At 40.3% G+C, this 18,474-nt stretch overlaps 1 protein-coding gene and 1 pseudogene across 4 annotated transcripts; one reads left to right on the top strand and one right to left on the bottom strand.

Moving 5' to 3' along the window:
• The first annotated feature begins 9,000 nt into the window (after window positions 1–9,000).
• Window positions 9,001–9,645, top strand: LOC147852426 (small ribosomal subunit protein uS10 pseudogene; annotated as a pseudogene).
• A 4,161-nt stretch (window positions 9,646–13,806) lies between these two features.
• On the bottom strand, window positions 13,807–17,802 carry LOC147852427 (uncharacterized). Of its 4 annotated transcripts, XM_087334450.1 has the most exons (9): window positions 16,675–17,790; window positions 16,221–16,323; window positions 15,926–16,090; window positions 15,382–15,452; window positions 15,133–15,232; window positions 14,717–14,839; window positions 14,423–14,515; window positions 14,102–14,169; window positions 13,807–13,990 (listed from the first exon to the last, which is right to left on the bottom strand). In XM_087334450.1, the coding sequence occupies exons 1-9, from the start codon at window positions 17,538–17,540 to the stop codon at window positions 13,915–13,917; spliced, it is 1,665 nt and encodes a 554-aa protein (XP_087190576.1). In that variant the 5' UTR covers window positions 17,541–17,790; the 3' UTR covers window positions 13,807–13,914. The 4 variants fall into 4 exon arrangements, 3 of the variants coding, with proteins under 3 accessions (XP_087190576.1, XP_087190577.1, XP_087190579.1); XM_087334451.1 differs by lacking the exon at window positions 15,926–16,090 and having other exon boundaries at window positions 16,675–17,791; XR_015531473.1 differs by lacking the exon at window positions 13,807–13,990 and having other exon boundaries at window positions 14,113–14,169; window positions 14,737–14,839; window positions 16,675–17,798.
• Between the last annotated feature and the right edge of the window lie 672 nt (window positions 17,803–18,474).

Consider the following 18,474-nt stretch of genomic DNA (forward strand, 5'->3'; position numbering starts at 1 on the left):
GTGCATCACTATGCGTACATGACATGCGTAGCGGAAGTGTGTGAGCTAGAGAGCTACGTAGAAGCGGCAAAGGATGCGAATTGGCGTGCCACCATGGAGGAAGAGATGAACGCACTTGCGGAGAATGAAACCTAGGACCTAGTTGACACCCCCAAGGGTGTAAAGCCGATTGGATGCAGGTGGGTGTACAAGGTCAAGTACAATGCTGACAGCTCGGTCAACCGATACAAGGCCTAGTTAGTAGCAAAAGGCTACACGGAGCAACACGACATCGATTACGATGAGACGTTTGCGCCGGTCGCGAAGATGACGATCGTCCGTGTTTTGCTTGCGGTAGCTGCGGCAAAGGGGTTGCATTTACATTAGATGGATGTAAAGAATGCATTCTTGCAAGGCGAGCTTGACGAACAGGTGTACATGGTACAACCCCCTAGATTTCACTACGGAACGAACACTTCGGCGGTATGCCGGTTGAAGAAGTCCCTTTACGGACTAAAGCAAGCCCCGCGTGCCTGGAACACGAAGATCACACAGCGATTGCGTCGAATGGGATTTGTGACGTCCAAATCGAACTCTTCATTGTTTGCTGGCAAGGTCGACTTGGGCTAGTTAGTATTTTCCTTTATGTTCATGACTTGGTCATCGCCGGCGTCGACCTAGGAGAAATTGACCACGTAAAGCTCCAGCTTGAGGCCTCATTTGATATGAAGGAGACCTGGGGGACCTTCATTATTTTCTCGGGATCGAAGTGATCCGTACCCCCGAAGGCATACTGATCAACCAACGGCATTACGCGCTGAGTATGCTCTTCAAGTTCGGGATAGCAGACTGTAAGTCAGTCTCAACTCCTCTTGATAGAACCATGAAGCTTCACCTCGACTCTGGAAAGGTTTGCGACCCAAAAAGGTTCGGACAGATTGTCGGAAACCTCATATACTTGACTATCACCCAGCCGGACCTCAGTTACCCAATCAGCTTGATTAGTCAGTTCATGGCGCGACCAACCGAGGAGCACCTTTAGTGCGCGCAACGCATACTCAGGTACGTCAGTGGCACGAAGGACGGTGGGCTACTATATCGGACCGGTACTGTCACGCAGGTAGTCGGCTACACAGATGTCGATTGGGCCGGAAACGCCGGCGATCGCCGGTCCACATCCGGATTCACGTTCTCCATCAGGAACGCCGCAATCGCGTGGAGTAGTAAGAAGCAATTGAGAGTTGCACTATCGAGCACAAAAGCCGAGTATCGAGGAGCGACTGTCGCAACATTCAAAGCCATATGGCTGAAGCGACTACTTAAGGATCTGTAGGTGGAGATGTCTGATCCGACGACGATCTACTACAACAACCTTAGTAGCATCCAACTTGCGAAGAACCCCGTCTTCCACGCCCGGACTAAGCACATTGAGGTGCACTACCAGTTTGTATGCGAGCGTGTCCTCTCTGGTGAAGTCGAACTTCAGTATGTTCCGACGGATCGGCAACACGCCGACATTTTTACCAAGCCCCTTGGTCTAGACAAGTTGCGGCAATTCTCGGATGCGCTTGGGTTGCGACACCTCAACGTGCCGAACTTGAGGGGGAGAAAAGTCCCACATGACCACGGAAAGGAGCAGGAAAGGAGTGGAAGTGACCGCGACACCAAATTGGATGACGAATTTGATTTAGTGTCGGCTGAAGAAGCCAAAGGCGGATCCGCAGATGAGTCCGAAAGTGGACGAGAGGGCAACAGCCGAAAGAAAGAGCCGGAGCCAGCCAAGCATGGGGGAGATGAAGCCAACAAGGGCGAGAAGGCCAAGATTGAGGACAAATTGGAGACAGCCAATTCGGACAAAAGCGGAGACGAATCGGAGGCAGTCGATTCAGCTCAGATGTTTGATTCGGAGACACCGAATCAATTGAAGGCCAAGTGGAAGAAAGGGCAGCAGAAGAGGCGCCAACACCGTGACATCAAGGGAGCTGGAAAAGGCCACACGAGTAGACAAGCCGACTGTAGGGGTCGAGGCGCGCGGAATCGAATGGGTCGATGAGCGTGAGTGAGGCGAGAAGTCAAGGGAAACTAGAGTGAAGGACCGGAAGAGCCTCAAGTTGAGCTTGAGGGGGAGTGTTGAGATACAAGTTCAACATTGGCCGGATCGGTGTGTAAACCGGTGCGTAAACCGGTGTGTAAACCGGTACGCAACAAGAGGCCGAATCAATGCGGAAACAGGGAGGTTGTTGAACAGATATTCCGCGAGGGAATATATTTGGGAGTTAGTGTAGGAGCTCAGTTATGAGCATTGAAGTACATGTCAGTACTTCTGTTAGTCCGTATGGACTTGTATAAAAGTGCTCTCTAAGCACATCCTATGTACATAGAGTTTTTACACATTATTTTGAATTCACTTTCTTCTGTGTGTTTTTTTTCCCTCTCTGTCTCTCCCACGTACATCGTGTCTTAAGTTCTCCATTAAACCTGTTGTTTCCTCCTATTGGTATTTCGTGTGTCATATAGCTTCCGCACATTACGTTTTTCAGTAACCGTGAGTGAGAGAGTGACAGTGTAACTCTGTAGCCGTTTGTTAGATGAAGGAGAAGTCGAGGTCGTTGCCTCCTAGTTCTGTATTTGTAGTTCCTCTCTACCATAGTGATATGTTTTTCTCGGGGTTTGTGGACCCTCGTGGTATTTTCCCATTTTAGGTTTTCCAAGTAAAATATCGGTGTCTTTGTGTCTTCACGTTTTTCTGTCTGTGTACTAGTTCTTGGTTTCTGCACATGAATACGAACATGTAACCGGTTGTGGCCGATCGATTTCTAACACAGCGAAATTGGTTAGAGATGTGTGTTATGTGTGTGTATGTGTGTGAAAGAAGAGAGGAGAGAAGAGAAACACAAGATAGATGGATGATAGAAAATGAAGTACTCAAGAAGAAGGTGTATATTCACAAGTAGAATAGCAAATACAAAATGTAGCATTACAAGGAGACACAATCGACTTCGTATGAAGTAGGAGAAGGGTGCTTTATATAAATTCAACCTCTCTCTTCATTAACTCACTACAATAAGTACTCTGTCTTGGGGAATGTGAAGACTCATAGTTATGGGGAATATGAAACTCATTAGTTATGTTTCATAGAATATGATTCTTGACCTTTGAGTGATCATAGTTAATGTGTAGACAGTAGTGGTGTGACTCTTGACCTTTGGGTGATCATAGATTCTCAAAGGGTGTGTTTACACATTGCACTAGGTTGAGCTTGATTTTCAACAGGCACATATTCCTAACAGACTTCCCCTGCTTGTGGAAGGTCCGGTACTACTGTTGGCATGTTCATTATGCATTTGATTCTACTCTTGTTGGCCGCCTCCATTGCATGCTGATCCACGACATTCTCCACGTCAACGATGCTTATTCGCCTCTGTGTACAACATCCGATTGTCATATTGTGTGCACACCTACATGGTTTTCTTCGACCATAATCATTGTGCAAATAGTCGTCTGGATCGACACAACTACATGGTTTCTCCCTTGTGCAAATTGTCGTCTAGATCAGCTTGTACCTCTAAGCTAGACCTCTAAGGAAAATCTATACCATTTCGTCCTCATCCACCGACACATTGATGGACCCCAAGGCATCACAGATTTCCTTGATCTTCGTGGTGTAGTCGGTCACCGTCATATCCCTCTATCAGATATCGTTGAGCTCTTGAGAGAGCTACAACTTACGGGCCATGGTACTTGTGGTGAAAATATTCTTCAGATTTTCCCAAGCTTCCTTCGACATCCTTGCATCTTGAATGTAGCCCAATATCTGGTCGTGCACACATGATGCAAGGTCATACAAGACTTTATGCCCCATGTTGCCACACCAGAAAATCCTTGTGTGTTGACTGTAGTGCTATTTCGTTTTCTCCATGGATGTGACTCTAATAGCAATGCCCGCGTAGGTATTGGTGAATCTTATACTCCCAAGATGCGTAGTTGCTTCTATCCAACTTCTCTATCAGAAGAGCGCCACCCATTCCTCTGTCCATTTTCTACTTCTTGTGTGTACTTGTCTAGGAATTCGGGTTTGTCTATTTTGAAACGCTTGCTGGTAGCAAAGGATTCTCAATCCTCACACTCTGATACCATGAAAAGATTCCTGTGCGGAAGCTTAACAGAACACAATCGGCTCAACCGTACAGCAATAGGGAAACACGGAGAAGAAACAGAAATACAGTAAGCGGGAGAGACAGAGAGAGTAGAAGACTAAAAAACTCGATTCAAAATAATATGTGCTCTGTAGTTACAAGTGTGCGTATAGAGAACTTTTATACAAGCCCTGACACAACTACTATGAGTACTTTAATGCTCATGAATGATCCTGACACTAAGTCGGCCCACAATATTCCTATTTACTAGCATAGGAATATAGGCCCCTAACTCTATAACTACATACTAAACTAGGAGCGTAAGCCTCTAACGGCCTGTCGGCTCCCCACGGATCCAATTCTCTCATTTGATCCGGGCCTAGCCGATCGGTCTTCATCTGATCCGGCTCTCGGCTTATTAAGCCGATCCAGCCCATGTTGAGCTTCCATCTCAACATTCTCGTTGTATGCTATGCAGGTTTGAATCAAATGGTAAAAGTTTCAAGGGAGCCTTCAACAATCATGAGGATAACTATTTTGAAGAATCTACACAATTAGCTACTTCAACTATTCATGTATTAATCCCACGTGAAATACAACAAAATATGATTTTGTAACATGGCAATGCAGAATTCGTGAATGGAAATATAATCTAAGACATCATGCTAACCTTGACTACAGACAACAACTTCATAGAAACGCTTGTATGATGCAGTCTCATTCAAAATCTCATCAAATTGGAAAGTCTTCCACATTCCTTTGAGAGAACTATTTATTCAACACAACAAATCACAAATTGTGAAAGCAACTATGAAAATACATGTTTAGAAAAGACATTCACAATTATCAACTTTAAAAAATCTTGCAATTTAGCTTTAATGACACAAGAAAATAAAAAATAGATATCTAGGATATGTAATGACCAATTAAAAAAGAACAATGTTTTTCATTGAACAACAATTATATTTGGGACCAGAACCCCCATTTGAACCATTGATTCGAGAACATTTTGCAGTTAAATAAATAAAAAATGAAGTTACTTAAATAAACTTATGTAATAAGTTTTGCCTCTTCACTTAGAGCATAATCTAAGTCAAATTTACTCACTTGTCAAGATCTGTCTCATACACCCAATAAAATATTTCAAATAATCGTTCTCTTTTGTTTGGACCAATGTTGCATTCCGAGAAATTTTTTTCGAAGTGTTTCGAATATTAATCGATGAACCATAATAATCAAATACAATATCACAATCAACTTTGCCATCACGTTAAGATCTAAAAAGATGAGGTGTCCCCCATTTGTATCATCTACAACAATGTTTCGTAGATGTTGATAAACATTGTGGACCATAAGTTATGAATAAGAAATACACTCCTTTAGTATGACAAAAATCATGCCTTAAAAATTTTCTCCAAAATTGAAGATATGTAAAAGGACCCTCCACACCAACCTCATAATATCTTCTCCGTCTTCTTCTTCTTCCTACTCTTAGTACCATTAGAACCAACTTCTCTTTCGGAACTGTGATATATTCAAACATCTACATATACTCTCGTCTACATTTTGCTTAAAATTTTACAAATACCTTAGTTTTAAAGAATGCAAAAAAGTGAGAAACAAAATTGAGAAACTTAAAGTGTACCATACATATCTAATAACTCTCATATCCTATCCCTCTCTTTTTTGTTTGTTTTTTAATAGACACATCGCACACCAACTTTTTTTTTTTTTAACAATACGCGTTCCACTCTGGGAATGTTGCATAAATTCTGTAGATGTTGTACAACGTAGTTAGCGGCATCCATTGTTTGCATCACTTTGCGATGCGTCTTTCCAAATAGGGAATCGTTGCTAACACCCCATTCTATTGTATTGCATATTTGATAATTTGTCTGACAAATTTTCAATCATAAATTTCTCTTGTTGATTTGCAACAATGACATGAATTGTGCCATTATGGTGGAGGGTTGTCCACATCAGTGTTAAGAAAACACCAACTTGGCTTACGTTACTTCTCAATTTTCGACACTATGACTTTGTTGTTTTTGCAAGGGCATAAACTATTGAATTATGATAAGGGCATATAGTTTGAAATTTAAGAAAGGCATGGGTAGTAGGTTATTGAATCACTTCTCAATGGATACAACTAGGGCTAGGTTATTGAATTAGTGTGATTATGGTCTCTATGGTGTCTTACTATCTTCCTTTGTTACCATAGTTGAAGAAACCTCTTGAAATGGTGTCACACTTAATGTGAATGTTGTTATGGAAGAGAAATGGGAAACGTGTCATGTCGTAGTTGGCATGGGACCATTTTTGTACTCTGAAACGTCTTGGTGGGTCATCAATATTGAATTTATATGAGCATATAGTGGGTGGTCAATTTACTTTTATTTGATTTACGTTTGGTGGTGTACAATCTTGTACAGAAATGGTGGTCCATTGGGGAATGCATTAAACAAAAGAAACATTACTAGAGGCATGTGTTTCGTTTGTTCAGTTGAATTGGAATATAGTGGGCATCAGGTTTTTTTCATGCTAGAAGGCTAGAATAGTTTGGAGGTGTATCAATTTAGTGTGGATGTCTTTAACTAGAGTAAGACTATCTTCATTCAATTGGGTTTTTGCACATGTGGGGATCTTGAGGTATTGGGGGCTATGGTTCAATTGGAATATGTGGAATGCTTTCACTTTTGATTTGCAAGTTGGGGTAAGGAAATATGTTGAAAAGTTAAAAAGGACTTCTTTTGTGGCAATTGACATTTAGAATTAGTCTCTAGGGTGGGATTGACTTTGTATAGTATTTAGATCCCTAGAAGGGTTCTATACTTTGTTCTAAGTTAGAAGTGACTCTGGTGTTTTTTCCTTTTAGTAATGAAAGCCATTATTAAAGGAGAAGAGGATTGACATTGTATAGTATTTAGATCCCTAGAAGGAAGTGCGCATTTTATAGAGGTCAAAATCTAGATCAAAAAATTTACTTTGTTTCATGATGAAATTACATCAAGGTGATGCCTAGGGCACTTCATGATCATTTCCATCTCTCAATTGTGCATGTGTAGGGTATCTACAAACATAGAACACATCAAATTCTACCACTACATGGCAAAGTCTACGTATACACTCTTAGATACTCCAGCTACACCATTGATCTCAGTTACTAAATGATGTAAAGAAAATCAAAGTTGGCAAATCACTATCTCTATATGTATTTGGATGTATAGTGAGGTTGCTCAATAAAGGCCTAGCCTAAGATGTTAAGAAAATTCTTTTTTCCATCTCTCAGGTCTTTCTATGTTCCTTATCTCTGGTCCTCTCTTCTATGTTCTTTGTAATCTATGCATAACAGAAAAATGGCTTCTTTCGTCTTTTGCTTCTGATTGAAGTTGTCTGACGATCAAACCTCTCTTCTTCTTCTTCTTCTGTTTCTCTTTAATCCGTACCTAACAAAAATTGATGGTTTTCAATTCTTTCAATTCGAAGCTTTACAATTATCAATCCTCTCTTCTTCTCTTCTTCTCTTCTTCTCTTCTTCTTCTTCTCTTTCTACACGTAATAGAAATTAATGGCTTCAAAATCTTCCGTTTGAAGATTCACTAATCTTTATTAAACATTTCTTCTTCTTCTTTCTTCTCTTCCTCTGAGGTAATTCGTGTGAGTTGTTGTTCAATGGAGTTTCATTGAAGTTTTACCATACAAGATCCTAACATAATTGTTTGATGGTTGGTTTCTTGATCTAGATATTCTGCCAATTTCGAGGAAATCCTTGTGCTAATTCGTAGTTTAGTAATGCACATCTCCATTCTTTAGTCACTAGGTTGTTTTAGTATTTTTGGAGCATATGCCATAGATGATGTTTATTTGAAGTTTATTTATTAAACAAGCATTTTATATACATTTAATTGTTTCTAATTTTTCAGAGTTGACTTATCACTTCATCACTGCAAAACCATACATACTTGATTTGCAACAAATCTTTGTTTCTAGTCAAGAGAGTATGATGGTTGTTGGGGGTTGCGTTTGCTCGGAATTAGAAGAGAAAAAAAAATTGGGGAAAAATTTCGAATAAAAAAGCCATAAGTGTGCACTTCTTCTGTTCAAAGTGCGCACTTAACTTAATGGTTCCTGTACTTTGTTCTAAGTTAGAAGTGACTGTGGTGTTTTTTTCTTTAGTAAGGAAAGTCATTATTAAAGCAGGGGAGGATTGACTTTTTTACAGTATTTAGATCCCTATAACGGTTATATTAGTGTTGGGCAAAGTCCTAGGAACAGTGTTAGCATTTTGGTTAGGTTAGGAACTTTGCCGGCCAAGGTGGAGGACAACTGGAATTGATTCCAGCCATGTTTTTGTACCAACCAGAATCTAGCCAGTTCATATTTTTTGAACCGGCTATTTATATAGTTTTATAAAATAGAAGAAGTAAAAGTAAAACAATTTTATGTTTATTTATATTGAATTTCCTCTTTTACCCCTCTTTGTGTGTGATAGTCTTTGCTTCTCACTCCTCGTTGCTCGCTAGTCACTGCTCCTTCCTCCCTTCTCAAAGCTCGCTACTTACTAACAATCACTGCCCTTGTCATCTTATTTCCTTTTGCTTGTTGCTCGAAGCTTGTTGCTCGCTGCTCGTCGACTGCGTGACATCTCCAGCTCGCTGCTCTAAGGTATGTCTCTCTCACACTTTTTGCACCCATATGTGTTGTCTCATACCCCTTTCTTTCTCTCTCTCTCTCTCTCTCTCTCTCTCTCTCTCTCTCTCTCTCTCTTTATATGTTACTACTACTCTCCACCTACCAAAAGTATCTCCCATCTAATCACTTGCAAAATATGTTAATGTAATAACTATGGAGAGAGAGAGAGAGAGAGACCTCAACAAAAGTAGCTTCTCCTTCCTCCACTTAGCAAGTAGTCTTCTCGGTGTCTGTCTCAGGGGATCGACTATACATAATGGCAATGACTATCGCACCAACTGTGAAGCCTAGAAAGTTGGGTTTTGAAGAACCATAGGAGGCATTACATAGGAGTCATATCACTCTTTCTTCAAGGAGTATTAAAAATTTGGAAAACATTTGTGTTGATTTGGTTCGTGGTGCCAAGGAGAAGATGCCTAAAGGGAAAGGACCTATGAGAATGCCTACCAAGGTGCTTCACATCACAACTTGCAAGTCTCCTTATGGTGAAGGAAGAAACATTTTTGAAAGGTTTGAGCTCCGAGTGCAAAAAAGGGTAATTGAAATCCATAGTTCTTCCAAGGTTGTCAAATAGATTACCTCCATCAGAATTGAACCTAGAGTGGAAGTAGAGGTTATTATTGCAAAGCCTTGAAACAATATACTTTATGGCTTACTCTACTTCTGAGCTTGAGGATATGGAATTTTCTACTTCTTTTTAATAGTTTATTGAATTCTGACGTGTTTTTATGTTCTTGATGTAACTCCCTTAATAAGCCTTTGGTATAGAATCAATTTTGATTTTGCTCTCAAAAGCTCTTTCTATATGTTTGTTAATTGTCATGGTAGCATTTGCTAAGATAGATAGATAGATAGATTATATTATCGTCTTCGGAAGTCAAATATGACCTATGAGACCAAAGATATTACATTTCACGCGATATATGTGAAAGTGAGTAGCGACTCTCGATGTTCAAGAACTTTAACAATGAATGTTGCAATCGAGTGTGCACATTGTGGTTATGAGAGATATTCGTGTAAGGATTGGGCTCGATCGAAGAGATGTGGAAAGCATGGTTGAATATGATCAAAGGTAGAGCATTGTATCAAAGTGTGATACTCAGACTTTCGAACTTGTTTAGGGAAAAGTGTGCATAGTCGGCCACTCTCATCACTTGTGCCCCAACACCCCATCTCACATTGCAATGCATGTGAGCTAAGTCGCATGGAAGCAATGGTAACGGGATGGGCTCTAACACGTATGTATGTGTACGATTTTCCCATTCCGCGAAGAATATGCTTTTGTAGTTAGGTGCAACATGTGTAGTATAATGTGTGAAGCGTGAGCCTCCACATTTGTCCCATGTCATGATACATTGGCATTGCAAAAATGCCTCGTTTACTGAGGAATCTAGTTATGCATCATGAAGCAAGTGTCTTGCATCCCATCTACCAAACCATTTTTCTATATCTTGCATTCAACCGGAACACAAAATTTTGCATTTATGCATATTTTGGATCTCTTTGTTTGCTTCCCATGCAATTCTAGGAAGTCAATCTCAGGGACTTTTTTGAACCTTAAGCATGTATTCAACAACCCTTTCCATGGCCATGATGACAATGGGAAGCGATCCTATCTCAAGGAGGAGGAGGGTGTAGGGCGTTTGTTTCTTAACTTGTAGAAAGTTTGTACGAAAATGTTTTTGGACATTTTCAACCTCTTTCCACGTAGATTTAGGGATGTTACCGTTGTCGTGATGTTGCACGTCCAATGGGAGAAAAAGTGAAAAAGTATGGTTCCACACACATTACACAAATACTTGTAAAAAATGAAAATAAATCAATAATAAATGATCCTAGAGCCTAATGGCATTGAGTGCATATAGAGATGTGCAAGTAAGATTTGAATCTTGCACCTCCAAGATAGGAGGCAACTAACTTACCACTAAAGCTACTACCAAGTGCTCTAGATTTTGTATATTTTCTTGTCATATTCAATGTTCCGTAGGAAACAAATGTACAAAAGCATGTGCACAAAACCATGGTTTTTAAGCCTATGGTTTTGTGCATGCCATAAGAAAAACCGTGTGCCCAAAAACCATGGGTCCAAACCCATGGTTTTGTCCAAGGCTTGTGTAAGGGGGGGCTCAATATGTGATATCACCATCACCACCATCATCAATAAAATATTCTCATTTATCTTTTTCTAATTAATCATCTTCTCTCAAGTGTATCAATTTTCTTAATCTTTTCAAGTGAGACATTGTCTTCCTTGACTCAAACATCCACTTTTCGCGACGCCGCCCCATACTTCCACCCCATAGAGAAGAACTGGTGTCACCAAAGTGTCGTAAAGATATTTCTTGAGGACCCAACACTTAATATCTCCAAGATTGCATGTGTTCGCAAATGCATAGTATGCTCGCTTACCCGCCTCTAAGCGGCGTGTAGCACATTCATTGCATCTATGATTTGAAGGAACTTCAAGGCCAAGATATTTGAAGCTTTCCACACATTGAAGTGGCTCATCGTTGTACATAATGCATGGTTTATCTATTTTTTGGCTCTTCGCATGCATAATCCTTGTTTTAGAGCTATTGACACTTAATTTAGTATGCATACAATTTTTTGCAATGCCTTCATAAGCTTTTGTGCATCTCCTAAAGTATTTGAAAAAAACACTAAATTTTTGCAAAAAAGGAAATTTTTTCTAGAGAGGGAGAGATAAAGTGCCCATATAGATGTAGCTAATTGGTAAGGTTGCCCAATGGAGACCAGGAGGTCATGGGTTCGACCCTTACATTCGACATTGGCATCTAATGAACTAAAAGCGATATGTATGAAGTATGTAATAGAGCTATTGACACTTAATTTAGTATGCATACAATTTTTTGCAATGCCTTCATAAGCTTTTGTGCATCTCCTAAAGTATTTGAAAAAAACACTAAATTTTTGCAAAAAAGGAAATTTTTTCTAGAGAGGGAGAGATAAAGTGTCCATATAGATGTAGCTAATTGGTAAGGTTGCCCAATGGAGACCAGGAGGTCATGGGTTCGACCCTTACATTCGACATTGGCATCTAATGAACTAAAAGCGATATGTATGAAGTATGTAATAGAGAGGTGAGATAATTGGGTTTCGAACCCAAGACATAGTGCTTGTAGTGTAACAACTTACCACTAGGGTAAGGTATTTACAAGAGAGAGAGATTTTTCTTGGATAATTGCAGCTTTTTCTTCAAGCAAGAAATGGAGCTTTCCTTAAATGGGTTACAAAATGTTGAAAAGACATTTTTGGTGAATGTGATAGTGGTAACATTACTGGATGATGGAATGATGCTCCTATTATTAAAGGGGGAGGGTTTTGTCAATTGAACTCAAATGATCTCATGTGGAGTGGATACTTTGATATATATTATCTAGGAAAACATAATGATTAGTAGACTCTCTATGTCCATATGTACATGGGGCATCTTAAAGGCCATATGGTTGCATCATACATAAGGGTAGGGCAGGAAGTGTGCTTAAGTTCAAGGATAGCCAAAGTTACATATCCTTAAGTGAGTTGATCGATGGTGGCGTGTTCATAGAGAAATGCCTATTTATGCTTGTAAATTTGGTCCGTAGATATAGACAATAACCCACCACTTCAACACATGCCCTCTTGATAGGTTGAAGACAACGTATTTAAAAGTCAATGTGGATGTATGGAACATGGCCTTCCTATTTCAAAAGGAATAGCATATAGGTTATTGAGATGATATTGTATACTTGCAGAAGATTTACTATGAGCTCCTTTTCAGGTTTACTATGAGCTCCTTTTCAGAAGGAATAGCATATAGGTTATTGAGATGATATTGCATACTTGCATAAGATTTATACACCAAGATTATAGCGTCCACATAAAATCTCACCATCTCCATGTCGCCACCTCATCTATGTAGAGGTCGTCCCAAGTAAAAAGGGGGGAGGGGAGAGCATATTTGCTTCATATAATATAATGTCCTCTATCAATGTTGGAACCTCATCTTGTGCTAAAAAAATTTGCCTCCATTATCAATCTGCCTGCCCATGTTTTATGTTTATTATTGAACGATTTTGCAGTCAAACGTAAAACCACAGATGTACTGAGACACAAGCAAGACAAGACAAGCAACACACGATTTACATAGAAAACCCTAATTCCAGAGAAAAACCACGGTGTACAAAGGTTTCCACTATGAGACAAAAGAAAAATACAAAGCATACAATGATAGAACGTGATTGAGTATGGATGTACTCCGAGGTTGTTGTTGAAACCACAGTTTCAACCGATTGCACCAAACCCTAACTCGTTGGTATCTACCTCTTTCCAAGCTTTCAGAGCTTCTCTGTTATATCTCTCTTTTCTCCTCAGTTTCATCCTTCTTTTCTTGCTTCCTCTCACACTGTGCTATAGACCTATGTCTCTCACAACAACCACCACTGTCTCAACTCTCTATTGTTCTTCTCTGCATCGCCCTCTCTCTCTCTCTCTCTCGCTTCTCTCACACACTCACATTTTGTATTCTCGAATATTACGAATATTACGAATTTCACGCATGGGTCAATCTATGTATATATATATATATATTCGTCCATTCCATGTATATATATATATATATTCGTCCATTCCGCTGACTCTCATTTCGTCTTCTCAGCCAATTTCGGCCAACTGAGTCCCGTTTCGGCTTTTCCTCGATTTCGGAAATCGGCCAACCGAGTCCCGTATCAGCTTTCCAGCCGCCTCCCCCATAAGGAGGGACAACCTTACATAACAATTATTAGGATAATGTGCCTCACGCCTTGGCAAGACGGATTTTCAGGTGTTTCATTAGTTTACATGCCTGTAGCCTACCATGTAATGTGATCCACCATTTTTATCTATCTATTGGAGTTAAGAATCATACACTTTGTTCTCGTTCAACTCTCTTTATTCTCTGTCTCTGCAGATTAATTTTCCTAATTAATAATCCTCTCATCTTACAATATTATGAGATATATGAATAATGCAATTCATTACTCCAGTTTTAGAGAATTGATCATTAGATGTGTCACATACTATTCTGCCAACACTCTGCCTCAGCTCAGGCATGCCATGCCTATTATCATCATAAAGAGCAACATAACTTTATGTCCATGGATGCAAGGCATATACTGAAGGCTTGATATGCCGTAAGTGGGAATCTACATGAAACATATGAGGCAGTTAATTATATCCAGAACTAAGGTGAAAAAAGAGTGGGAATTTTCAATTAAATATATAGATTAGATGTGGGAGGAGGAACTACTTATTACCTGTACTCCAGGAGATAGTTGGACTTCCCAATCTTGGCGAGCATGAGGATCGCTTGCTTCCCATCCTCCTTTTCAGTAGACCAAACATTAATAAACAGCAAACATTTCACACACATCATTTGGGGGCAGTCACTGATATCCATATCTAACTTCACTCACTCAAAAATATCATTGAGCTCATCTTTCGTTAAAACTTGAATGAATGTTGTCGTTTCCGTTTCTGTTTTGAGGACATGATGGGATTATGTATACGAAACGCGCGCGCGCGCACACACACACACACACACACACACGATGATGATGATGATGATGATGGCTTACATTCATAGTCAATTGGAAGTTCTTAGTAGACGTCTTTATGATCACACTTCTCTTCGCCCGATCTCGGAAATCAAGCTCATAACGCCTAGCAGCCTGCTAGGTAGGTTCCACGATTTGCCAGCAGAAGCAGACATGCCAATTAAAGAATCACGTTATGAATATTTAATAAGAAAAACTCAAACACGTGAATTAATGAGAAAGAGAGAGAGAGAGAGAGAGAGAGAGAGAGAGAGAGAGAGAGAGAGAGAAACAAGAAATTGATGGGCCATTAGAAAGACCCATCGAATCAAAAACCTTGTTATAAGATGGTTTACGTGAATAGAGCCGGTGCACATTATTTTTACTGATATTATTACTTCTGCTCTTTGAATCCCATGAATCAGGTGGCAGTCCAGTATTCCTGGTTATCTCTCGCTGCTGCTGCTGTTCCATCATGAGCACAAGGAACCCAAAAACGAGATTAAGCTATAGAATCACCATCAATGTTGGGCTGGGTAGGATAACAGAAAACGTTTCTAATAAATTTGTAGTGTGAGACAACAGTTAACAGCGAAGGTCTGTTACTGTTAATGGATATATATAATAAGAATATCAGGAATTGAGGAGAGTTTGGGATGATTAACCAATATTCATGTACAAACAATTTATATAACAGATGCTGTATTATATTAATAAGACATAGAATGGAGGTTACAGTGATTATGAAGTACATGAATAGTGGATGGCAAGATTTGCATGGATTGGTACTTGGGGATGGAGACTTGCATAACCCTGTATGTCCCCGCCAGCGTCGTCACGGTTGGTTGGAACCTATATATTATACACATATTTAGTAAAACCCAAATGTCTAAGCAACGGACTCAACTTCCGTTTGCGTTATGAAGATTATTAGCAGAAGGCCTCTTAAGTTATGGAAGCTGTCTGCAGGTCAGGAACAAGAAAACTGTGACTCAACTCACATGACCACACCCAGCAAAGGACGAGATCTAGCACTACTACCTCCTCCTTTTTGAGTGCAATTTAGGTCAACCTAGTCATCCAAAACCAGATTTAACAATGGTGGTGCATCAGAATAAGAAGAAGCAGCTATACATACATATAGTTTGATTGACTGATGGAATCATTATGTTATGGACAGAATCAAATTTAGTCATTTCAACTGTGACAACAGTACACCTCCATGAGTACTACATCATACATATGTGTGAGTTTATTATTGTGCGCAATACATGCGGATGTAATGCATTAGCTTAAAGTTGTAATTAGTTCAAACCAGATAAATTAGATAGGCCAATCAATATTCGGTTACTCTGTCTGTGTAATCAATGAATGAGTTGAATGAATCAGTAGGATTAACAGACTGCCCCATGATAAATTACTTATCGGATATCCAAAGCTATAATATGTGTATCAGCTGAAAGTTAGGGAGGATATGCATGCAAAGAATGACGGTAGAGAGTGCATCCATTAGCATATATATATATATATATATACATAACATACCTCATCCCATATGGCGTAGCGTGAGCCAACCACATTGGCTTGGATTCTGCCTAACATGGCCACGCGGTTGTCCTTGTCAGCCGGAAAAATCAGGAATTCAGACCTGCCCGTCCGACGCCGATGGTGGGCCACGGCCAGCTTTCTGTCACGTCGCCCATGCCCCTCCTAATAACACAATTCACATTCATATATATATATATATATATATATATGTATCAAGATTCCACCTCATTAATTAAATAACGCAAGCAAGAGAATTAATTGGTACTGCTACATATGTAATTAGTAGTATTACATCTGTGTAGAGAGCATAGCCCTTGATCCCGTCCTTGCGTTCTCTAGTGATGTAGCAGACACAGCGACCCACGTCGACAGGAAGTGGCCGGCAAAGCAGAGTCCTGATCATAATAAAAGCCATACATACATACATAACTACCATACTTCAGAATCTATTAAATCCAATGCCTCCTGGATGCGCATATCACATACATCGCCCCGCCCTAACTCATGCACTTGCACTTGCAGTGGCATGTAAGCTAGACTCTAGTTGTGGACACGCCCGTTTGAGAGATTTAATTCCTTCCTCATTCATCATGCATGACATATAGGTAGCTCGCTCCCGGGCTCATGGGTGGAATTTTAAAGACAAGGGAGGTTGTTACAGATCATGGTTGAAAAAGAAAGGGAGGGAGGGAGGGAGGGAAGAAGGCATATATGTATAGCCAACCATATAATATTATTTATTATACCTGTTAGCCAAGGTGGACCAGGCGGAGACTGGAGCCACGGCATGATCGCTCGTGTATGACTCTGGATCCGCCCACATCACGTACTCCGGAATTCCAGCCCCTCCGGCACTTGCACCACTCTTGTTCTTGCTGCTCTTGCAATGATTTTTATGATTATGATGATCATCCTTCTTCATATTCCGCTGATGAATATCTTGATTACTCGTGCAGCTAGTTACGATACGCTTATGTTTCCTGATGAGGTGGAGCTGAGAACCCTCTCCATCATCTCGTCCTTCTTCTTCTTCTTTGAAATCTAACCCTACTCCTAATTCTTCTGTAACATCTGATCTACACCCTGTGTGAGCCTTGTCTACGCATTTGGGAGCTGACACCCTGATGAGAGGAAATATTGGCGTAGGAATTGGAGGTTGTCTATTATTCTTCTTCTTCAATGCAGGCGCGGCATGGCTACAATTACAACTGGTTGTAGGTCCACTTATATCCTCCTCGGTCTGGGAAGAAATGTAAGTCCAATTGGTCCGGTCATCCTCTCTGTCTTTGTAAATCTCCTGCACCGTGGAATGAGTACAGAGGGAGGGGATTGCTGCACGCGAGGCTAAAGACGGCAGAGATGGAGCAGAAGAGGTTTTAGAAGTAGAGAAGTCGGAATTATTGGAGGAGGAGATGGAGGTCCGTGTTGTGGAAGAATTAAGGAGAGCCGTAGTTGTGGTTGTGGAGCTCTGGTTTTGGTCTTCCTCTTCTTCCTCTTCCTCTCGGAGCGGTGAAGGTGAATCGGAGCAGCTTAATGGGTTTACATAGAGGGATTTGTATAAGAGAGCATCTTTTGATGCTACCAGACCACATTTCCTGAATAATGGGGACATAGAAGTCGTCTCTTGTGTGTATGTGTGTGTGTGTGTGTGTGTGTGTGTGTCTCTCTCTCTCTCTCTTACATTGCTTTGCTTCTAATTCTGATCGATGCAACCTATGTCTTCTTCACAGATCACCAGCATTTGATGGAGCCTCATGAATGGGGATATGGAAGGACTCAAATACTACCTACACAGATCTGATCTGCTCAGACTACAGAGAATTCAAGAGATCATCGTTAAGCATAGAGAGAGAGAGAGAGAGAGAGAGAGAGAGAGAAGGATGAGGGTAAAAAAGTGCAATTATATAATATTGAATATACACTCACTCAGACTAATTGTGGCTGTCATTGCAGGTTGGGTTTGATTCACGTTCACGTTCCTCATGATTCATAATGCAAGTAATAATCAGACACATACAGTACATCCATACATACATACATTCCTACATACATGCAGTCATACACTATTAGCCCCACACGTGTGTGTGTGTTCTTAAATATATACATATACATATACATATACATATACATATGGAGAAGATAGCCCACCCTGAAACGACATCGACAGCAGAGAGGGAGGGAATGGATATGTAATGATAAAGAGTCATGTAGAGCTGGCAGCAGCTTCAGAGCAAGCTGTAGTTAGTAAGTATGAAAGTCCTTTAGGGAAGGCAGATGAGACAAAACACACACACACGGCAACTAGTGTTGCCACTTTCTACCACTTTCTACTTATTCTAGTGTTGCTACCTCACCAATGTATGTATGTGTCTAGTGCCTACTGGATAGATATGTGTAGGGATGGGTGCAACCACTGAGTATGTGTGTGTGTGGAGTTTGAGCTGAACACGTACGTCCCAAGCAAAATATGATTCTGCTTTATGTTTTCTCTAACCGAGAAGAAGAAGATCATATGTAATGTGACCTATTATATACATATAATGTCC

The sequence above is a fragment of the Azolla caroliniana genome, unplaced genomic scaffold, assembly GCF_043228905.1.
Source record: "Azolla caroliniana isolate FFs.n. ecotype wild unplaced genomic scaffold, voAzoCaro1.0.p SCAF_18, whole genome shotgun sequence".
Taxonomy (NCBI): Eukaryota; Viridiplantae; Streptophyta; class Polypodiopsida; order Salviniales; family Salviniaceae; genus Azolla; species Azolla caroliniana.